Source organism: Taudactylus pleione, unplaced genomic scaffold (genome assembly GCF_031769625.1).
Source record: "Taudactylus pleione unplaced genomic scaffold, aTauple2 ptg000450l, whole genome shotgun sequence".
Classification (NCBI taxonomy): domain Eukaryota; kingdom Metazoa; phylum Chordata; class Amphibia; order Anura; family Myobatrachidae; genus Taudactylus; species Taudactylus pleione.
Window position 1 is genome coordinate 428024 of NW_028284852.1, and position 9656 is coordinate 437679.

The 9656-nt window shown below is 49.5% G+C and overlaps 1 protein-coding gene across 1 annotated transcript; it reads left to right on the forward strand.

Annotated features, from left to right (window-relative positions):
- Positions 1-3787: 3787 nt before the first annotated feature.
- CHRAC1 (chromatin accessibility complex subunit 1) lies at positions 3788-9188 on the forward strand. Its single transcript, XM_088448052.1, has 3 exons — positions 3788-4074; positions 5055-5181; positions 8885-9188. The coding sequence occupies exons 1-3, from the start codon at positions 3949-3951 to the stop codon at positions 9076-9078; spliced, it is 447 nt and encodes a 148-aa protein (XP_088304178.1). The 5' UTR covers positions 3788-3948; the 3' UTR covers positions 9079-9188.
- Positions 9189-9656: the final 468 nt, after the last annotated feature.

A 9656-nucleotide genomic window follows, 5' to 3' on the forward strand; every position in this document is an offset into this window, starting at 1 on the left:
CGCTCCATGAAAATGGAGCCCGGCCCTCATTCAGAGCGTACGGCTCTGAATGAGGGCCTAGGTCACCTACACCTGCCTTATAGGAGGAAGTCATGATGTCACTGTTACCTGTTACATTATATCATCCCATAGGCCACCTTCACCTGCCTTACAAGAGGAAGTCATGATGTCACTTTTACCTCACATTTTACTTTGTATCATCACAGTAGGTCACCTACACCTGCCTTACAGGAGGAAGTCATGATGTCACTGTTACACTGTATCATCCCATAGGCCTCCTACACCTGCCTTACAGGAGGAAGTAATGATGTCACTGTTACCGCCCTTGTTACAATGTATAATTGCATTAGGTCACCTACACCTGCCTTACAGGAGGAAGTCATGATGTCACTGTTAACTCACTTGTTACACTGTAACATCCAAAAGGCCTCCTACACCTGTCATACAGGAGGAAGTAATGATGTCACTGCTACCTCCCTTGTTACAATGTATAATTGCATTAGGGGCCCGATTCAGACCCACTCGCGAGCGGCTGTCCGCTCGCAAGTGGGTCGATGTTATGGACTGAGCATGCGCACGATGGAGGGAGCTCCGTCGTGCGCATGCGCCAGACGCGACGAGCGAAGGAAAGTCCTTCGCTCGTTGTGTCCGATCAAAGGGGGCGTGCTGTCAATGTTGATTGACAGCACGCCCCCTTTGGTGGGCGTGCCGGGGGCGTGCCTCCCTGACGGGGGCGTTCCTAAGGGAACGCCTCCCGTCAGAAGCCGGCCCACTGACATCACTAGTGATGTCAGTGGGAGTGATTTTGGCTCTGATAGAGCCAAAATCACTCCGGAGCTTGCGGTTGAAAACCTCAACCGCAGGCTCCGGCTCGCAAATTCGATGGTCTCGACCATCGCGACCATCACAATGCACGCTCGTATAGCCTGTGGGTGGTGACCCACAGCTATACGAGCGTCCAGGAGGACGCTCCATGAAAATGGAGCCCGGCCCTCATTCAGAGCGTGCGCTCTGCTCAGAGCGTACGGCTCTGAATGAGGGCCTAGGTCACCTACACCTGCCTTATAGGAGGAAGTCACGATGTCACTGTTACCTGTTACACTGTATCATCCCATAGGCCTCCTACACCTGCCTTACAGGAGGAAGTCATGATGTCACTGTTACCTGTTACACTGTATCATCCCATAGGTCACCTACACCTACATTACAGGAGGAAGTCATGATGTCACTGTTACCTGTTACACTGTATCATCCCATAGGTCACCTACACCTGCCTTACAGGAGGAAGTAATGATGTCACTGTTACCTGTTACACTGTATCATCCCATAGGCCTCCTACACCTGCCATACAGGAGACAGTCATGATGTCACTGTTACCTGTTACACTGTATCATCCCATAGGCCTCCTACACCTGCCATACAGGAGACAGTCATGATGTCACTGTTACCTGTTACACTGTATCATCCCATAGGTCACCTACACCTGCCTTACAGGAGGAAGTCATGATGTCACTGTTACCTGTTACACTGTATCATCCCATAGGTCACCTACACCTGCCTTACAGGAGGAAGTCATGATGTCACTGTTACACTGTATCATCCCATAGGCCTCCTACACCTGCCTTACAGGAGGAAGTAATGATGTCACTGTTACCGCCCTTGTTACAATGTATAATTGCATTAGGTCACCTACACCTGCCTTACAGGAGGAAGTCATGATGTCACTGTTAACTCACTTGTTACACTGTAACATCCAAAAGGCCTCCTACACCTGTCATACAGGAGCAAGTAATGATGTCACTGCTACCTCCCTTGTTACAATGTATAATTGCATTAGGGGCCTGATTCAGACCCACTCGCGAGCGGCTGTCCGCTCGCAAGTGGGTCGATGTTATGGACTGAGCATGCGCACGATGGAGGGAGCTCCGTCGTGCGCATGCGCCAGACGCGACGAGCGAAGGAAAGTCCTTCGCTCGTTGTGTCCGATCAAAGGGGGCGTGCTGTCAATGTTGATTGACAGCACGCCCCCTTTGGTGGGCGTGCCGGGGGCGTGCCTCCCTGATGGGGGCGTTCCTAAGGGAACGCCTCCCGTCAGAAGCCGGCCCACTGACATCACTAGTGATGTCAGTGGGAGTGATTTTGGCTCTGATAGAGCCAAAATCACTCCGGAGCTTGCGGTTGAAAACCTCAACCGCAGGCTCCGGCTCGCAAATTCGATGGTCTCGACCATCGCGACCATCACAATGCACGCTCGTATAGCCTGTGGGTGGTGACCCACAGCTATACGAGCGTCCAGGAGGACGCTCCATGAAAATGGAGCCCGGCCCTCATTCAGAGCGTACGGCTCTGAATGAGGGCCTAGGTCACCTACACCTGCCTTATAGGAGGAAGTCATGATGTCACTGTTACCTGTTACATTATATCATCCCATAGGCCACCTTCACCTGCCTTACAAGAGGAAGTCATGATGTCACTTTTACCTCACATTTTACTTTGTATCATCACAGTAGGTCACCTACACCTGCCTTACAGGAGGAAGTCATGATGTCACTGTTACACTGTATCATCCCATAGGCCTCCTACACCTGCCTTACAGGAGGAAGTAATGATGTCACTGTTACCGCCCTTGTTACAATGTATAATTGCATTAGGTCACCTACACCTGCCTTACAGGAGGAAGTCATGATGTCACTGTTAACTCACTTGTTACACTGTAACATCCAAAAGGCCTCCTACACCTGTCATACAGGAGGAAGTAATGATGTCACTGCTACCTCCCTTGTTACAATGTATAATTGCATTAGGGGCCTGATTCAGACCCACTCGCGAGCGGCTGTCCGCTCGCAAGTGGGTCGATGTTATGGACTGAGCATGCGCACGATGGAGGGAGCTCCGTCGTGCGCATGCGCCAGACGCGACGAGCGAAGGAAAGTCCTTCGCTCGTTGTGTCCGATCAAAGGGGGCGTGCTGTCAATGTTGATTGACAGCACGCCCCCTTTGGTGGGCGTGCCGGGGGCGTGCCTCCCTGACGGGGGCGTTCCTAAGGGAACGCCTCCCGTCAGAAGCCGGCCCACTGACATCACTAGTGATGTCAGTGGGAGTGATTTTGGCTCTGATAGAGCCAAAATCACTCCGGAGCTTGCGGTTGCAAACCTCAACCGCAGGCTCCGGCTCGCAAATTCGATGGTCTCGACCATCGCGACCATCACAATGCACGCTCGTATAGCCTGTGGGTGGTGACCCACAGCTATACGAGCGTCCAGGAGGACGCTCCATGAAAATGGAGCCCGGCCCTCATTCAGAGCGTGCGCTCTGCTCAGAGCGTACGGCTCTGAATGAGGGCCTAGGTCACCTACACCTGCCTTATAGGAGGAAGTCATGATGTCACTGTTACCTGTTACATTATATCATCCCATAGGCCACCTTCACCTGCCTTACAAGAGGAAGTCATGATGTCACTTTTACCTCACATTTTACTTTGTATCATCACAGTAGGTCACCTACACCTGCCTTACAGGAGGAAGTCATGATGTCACTGTTAACTCACTTGTTACATTGTGTCATCTCATAAGTCACCTACAGTTTATTACAGGAGGAAGATTTGTTACATTGTATCACTCAGTTATAAGCCGACAACCAGCAATGAGATCGGAAGTAGTTTATTTCAGAACTACAACTCCCATGATCCCCTGCTGCTCATGCTAGAGCTCCCAGGCGGGGGGGATGCTGCCGCGAGGGGCTGAGCCCGGCATCGGTAGGGAGTGACCCGGTATTACCGGACATACACTCTGTACTGGTGCTGCTGGGCTGTGCAGGAGCAGGAGACCACAAGCTTTAGCCATCAGCCCGAGCCGCGGGGAGTGATGGGAGATGTAGTCCCCAGGCGGAGCACGTGCCTGTGTTGTGTTGAATAGACAGAACTTTATTGTCCCCTGCCGGCGCAGGGAGATGGCGGCGGCGCCGGAGAGCCGGCTGGTGTCTCTGCCGCTGTCTCGCATCAGAGTGATCATGAGGAGCTCGCCCGACGTGACCAACATCAACCAGGACGCCCTGATCCTCACCGCCAAGGCCACGGTACCCGGGGAGGGGGGAGACATGTCATAGCCTAGGGTGCCCATCAGTTCTGCCCCATCGTGCGTCATATGATATCAGGGGATTGGCACTGGGCTATTATGTGAGTGGGATGAGTATTGGGATGTCACAGGATGGAGCGTGTTATATGATGGAGGCATCCTGCGCTGCCATGACCATGGGATAGAGACTTATACATGCTCACCCACCATGGAGAAGAGGCCCATGCGTGCACCCCCCCGCAACGCCTTGGGGAGAGGGTCCCGCGTGCCCCCGCACGCAACGGCCCTGGGGAGAGGGTCCCGCGTGCCCCCGCACGCAACGGCCCTGGGGAGAGGGTCCCGCGTGCCCCCGCACGCAACGGCCCTGGGGAGAGGGTCCCGCGTGCCCCCGCACGCAACGGCCCTGGGGAGAGGGTCCCGCGTGCCCCCGCACGCAACGGCCCTGGGGAGAGGGTTTCGCGGGCGCCCCCTGCAACGCTCCGGGGAGAAGGTCCCTGCAACGCCCTGGGCAGAGTCACTTGCGCCACCACGATAATTGGGGAGAGGCCCACGCATGCTTCCACATGAATGTTCTCATCACCACTGTAATCTCCATCCTGTCTTTGTATTTGGCTGGTGGTCCGATGATTGCCTATTCTTACAGAGCTATTCTTTGTGGAACCACCACAGGAAAGGTTGTGCATGAAGCTCTAAGTCTACCCAGAGAAGTTTTAATCTAATAAACATGTTTAAGTAAAAAAAATAAATTCGATGCCCTGGTAATCCTCACAATAAAGGTAATACTATGGGAAATAACCAAGTGACCATGGAAGCAGTGCCAGGATGGGGCCTGTACATAAGACAGGCCTGCACTAGTTTGCAGGATGGAAAGTGTCTTTGCCTCCTCACAGATACTCTATAAATAAGTGATTTTTATTGTTCCGTGTTACAATTCGCTTGTGCTGAGCCTAATGACGTGGCTGTTTCTTCACCCCTTCATAGGAGCTGTTTGTGAAGTACTTGGCTTCTTACTCCTATAAACATGGGTCTGGCAGAGAAACCAACACGCTCACCTACGACGACTTGTCCAACACGGTAGAGGAATCGGAGACCTTTCAATTCCTTTCTGGTAAGTGGAGGCTGTTACCTCTTCAGTAATTCTCTGTGTTCGAAAACAAATTGACTGGTAAATAAGATGGCTTATATAAAACAGCTACTACTAAGTGTGGGTGACTTGAAGACACAAATTTGTGCCCCCTGCGAATGTCCTGCCCACTTCTGAAGAAAGAGGTGGGAGAGTGGCCTTCACTCCTACTATTAAAGGCAGCAAACCCATGAACAAAGTCCTTCCTTGGTTTATTTCTTCAGGCTGATATTTATAATTTAGCACAAATCTCACAATGCCTTGTGTCTACCATGGCAGCCACAGTCGCATGGCACATAGTGAGCAAGGAAGCTTTGGAATGCCCCCTCAGCTCTGTTTTCAGTGTGGCGTCCTCCTCCTCTGCCATCACATGCTGATCACTGTGCGACTGGCAGCCATACCTATAGTAAGGCAAGAGTAGCGCATCTTGCAGTAGTGCCCCCATAACAGTGCAGCCAATCTAAAATTGGGGGAACCTTCAAACCCATCACACAAACCATTAACAGAAAGGGTGCTTTCCTCTAGGTTTGTACCATAGTTGACCGGTAGGAGCACAGTGAGGCAGGCAGTGGGGTTGAAGATGGATTGAATTGAATAAGTGCTAGTAAGGAGTGCGGTAGGCCAGAGAGGAGAAGGTTACTTTAATCAAGGCAGAAGATAATGGAGTGGCTGATCGTGTTAGTGGCTTTGATGATGATAAAGGACCTGATCTTGGAAATATACATTGTGCAAAGAGGCAGGATCGCCCGAAGGACTGAGTGTAAGGGGTGAAAGAGAGAGTGGAGTCAAGAATCCCACCCAGACTGCGAAGATTATTATTAGTATTTATTTATATGGTGCCACAAGAGTTCCGCAGCGCTTTACAAAGTACATAACCAAAAAATTGACTTGCATTACGATACAATACAGGACAAGGATAATATACATTGATACATTGGTGGCCATAACACCGAAATAAGCAACAGAGCGTAAGCACCAAGTGTTAGGTGTCCTAGTGGTGGGTAAGAAGTAGATTATTATTTATTAACAGTTTCTTATATAGCGCAGCAAATTCCGTTTAGCTTTACAATTTGAATTAACATTATACTGGGTTGTGAAAGACATACATACATAAAAGACATACATAAGGGTAAGAGGGCCCTGCTCGCAAGCTTACAATCTATAGGGAAATAGGCATTGATACAAGGATGCACAAGGTTAGTTTCTACATATTGCAAATTGGTCCAGCCCGATTGCAGATGTTCTTGGTGGGCTGTATAATCCAATCACACTGGAAAGTTGGCCTAGGGTTAGGAGGATGTTGTATTGAAGAAAGAGAAGATGTGATAGGTGTTTAGTATAAGAAGAGAGTTAGATAGGGAGCTATTAAAGGTTAGGTGGGCGGTCCTGGAATCTGATAAGCTTGTCTGAAGAGGTGAGTTTTCAGAGAACGCTTGAATGTTTTATAGACTAGAGGAAAGTTTTATTGTGCGTGGGAGGATATTCCAAAGGGTGGGGTACAGCCCAAAAAAAAGTCCTGTAACCGTGCATGGGAACAAGTAATGCGTGGGGATGAGAGACGCAAATCTTGTGCAGAGCGGAGATGTCGGGTTGGAAGATATTTTGAGATAAGTGAAGAGATGTATGTTGGTGTGGTTTGGTTAATAGCTTTATGTGTGAGTAAGTATTTTAAATTGAATACGGTAGAAGACCGGCAGCCAATGGGGGGACTGACAGAGTGGGTCCAGTAGATGAAAATAAAGTAAGGAGAAGCACAAGAGGGTAGAGGGCCCTGCTCATAAGAGCTTACATTCTCAAGATGAGAGGGAGATATTGTCAATGGAGAGGTGACGGAGAGAAAGAAACTGGCCTTCGTGCTAAGTTGTGCCTGTCTTGAGTGTTTTCCCTCTACGCACGATCTGGGAACAAAACGTGCGCACGCGGGCAATGCGGCGTTGGATGCATTCCAATCGCATCTACGCTTATGATTGAGGAGACAAAATTAGGCTCTAACGAGGCTTTCTGACATAGAGATTCAGTGAGACTGTGTCGGGGCAGCTCGGACTATGTAGAATGTGGCGGAAGTGTTTCTGCGGGGTGTATTATTTGCTCCAAGTATAGGCAGGTGCAGAGCCAGCGTACTGACACCATTAAAGATGCGTACAACTCTGCACATGGGCAGATATACCCATTTACTTGCGGGAGCATCTACACGTTATTTGTGTCCAACTGCGCATCAGGCCCAAAGAGGTTGTTTTTTTTTTTGGAGATGTTGACTGTCGGGAAGCATCGGATGATCCATGAGGAGATCGGCCCATAGACGGCAGGGTGACACGGCAGAGGAAGGGGAGGTGAAGGTAGACACAGGGACAGTAAAGGAGCGATTGGATAAAAATATAGGATCCATGTAAGTGCGGTATCAAGGAAGCTGATGGAATGGAGGCTCTGCTGGAGGAGGGGAGATGTTGATGACTACCATGAGGATTAGAAGAGAGTAGTAAGCCTTAGGAGTGAGCAGGGCCGGCAATAGAAATCTTGGGGACTGTTACAGTGATGTGTTTGGGGCCCCACCACCACACAACCGTCCCAATATTCTCTCTCTTTCTCTCATATCACAGCGGGGAGGTAAATTTATTATTTACTAATACCCATGGCAGGTGCATTTTATGTCCATGAGCCATCGTGGCTGTAAGCAACATTTCCACTTCTATAATCCCGCACTTTAGTAAATCTACCCCTAGGAGTACAAAGCCATCTACTTATACCCCTTTCAGACATACCGAGAATCCCGGGAATTTGGCCTGCCTCAGCCAAATTCCCGGGTTGCCGCGTATGTCTGAAAGGTACCTACCCAGGAACGTGTTCCTGGGTAGCTGACCCTTCAATCGACCAGGGAATTTCCCGGGACTTAAGTCCCGGGAAATTACCCTGCTTATGTCTGAATGGTGCTACCCGGGAATTTACTATTCCCGGGCTGCACCAAGCAGCTTTTACATTGAGTTGGCTGCGCAGAGCGTCCTATAGGACGCTCAGCGCTGCTGCTTTCTGATGGCAGCACGGTCGTTCATCGCTGCTGCATTCAGTTGGCAGCGCAGAGCGTCCTATAGGACGCTGAGCGCTGCAGCTCACCAACCCCCGCGACGGTGGGTGTGTCACTGTAGATAGCGACACAGAGGACCCCAGCCAGACGCCGGAGACCGCCGACAAGTCTCCGCCCGCACTCCCGCTGGACCACCAGGGCAGTACATTAACGGAAGGGGTTCTATCTCTTCTCCATTGGGGGGGGGGGGGGGCACAAATAGGGGTTAAAACAGAAAATAAAAAAGCTGGATTGGGATTGGCTGGCTGCCTGCTGCATTTTGATGACCTCATCAGCGGCAGTCGGAGAGGGGGGATTAGGCTAGGAATGGCAGAGGCGAGGCAGGTAATCTAAATAACCCTGCTCTTGTCTGAAAGGGGTCTACCTGGGAATTTCCCGGGTAGACGCTGTAGTGTGAAAGGGGGGTCTCGACCAAATACCCGGGAATTTGCCAAGGATAAATTCCCGGGTCTGAGCAGGACATTTCCCGGGTCGTATGTCTGAAAGGGGTATTAGTAAAACTTGCGGGAAATCACTTACAAATCCAGTATATTTCACCAATAACCATTTAAAGTTATAACATGTTTCCACATTAAGGTGTTTGTGGTGTGTTTTATGTTCCATTCACAGACATATTGCCCAAGAAGATACTAGGCAGCGACTACCTGAAGATGTTGGAGAAAGAACAGGAAGGTGGTGATGAGGAGGATGAAGACGAGGAGGATGAAGAGGAAGAGGAGGACGAAGAAGAGAGTGACGAGTCTGATGAGGAAGATGGGAATTATGAGCAAGATGAGAATGAAGAGGAGGAAGATGAGGATTAATGTCACCGTCTCTTCTATGCACATTTTTGAACTGCAGATTTATTTTTGTACCTTTTTTTTTTTTAAGCAACCCAACTGCTCTGAGAACAATAAAGTGTTTTGAATATGAACTGCACCAGATAACAATTATTAAATTATAAGAGTGTATTGATATATATTATTCTCATACATCTATCCTTTTTTGCGCTATGTGGTGCGGGACGCATGTCTCCACCACGGGTAGCGATTCCTGGACTTTCGTACCCCTTGGTATATGCCGCTACAATGCAAATAAGACATTAAGGGCCGGATTCAATTGATAAGTGCGATAATACAATAATAAACTTATCGTCCATTTTTAAGCGATATTACCTATTTAGGCAATGCGCGCTCCACTTTTCAGCCAAATCCTATTGTAAAACAGGCGAAAACTCCTCCATGCAATAATTTTTCATGGCAAAAATGTATCCACGTTTAGGTAAATCAGTCTGTACCCCCCCAAAAAGACATTATGACATAGGAAATCAATGTAGAAATGTATTAATGGCCGGAATAAAAGTATTTTGGGTTCTTAAATTGTGTTAGTTGGCTGTTATATG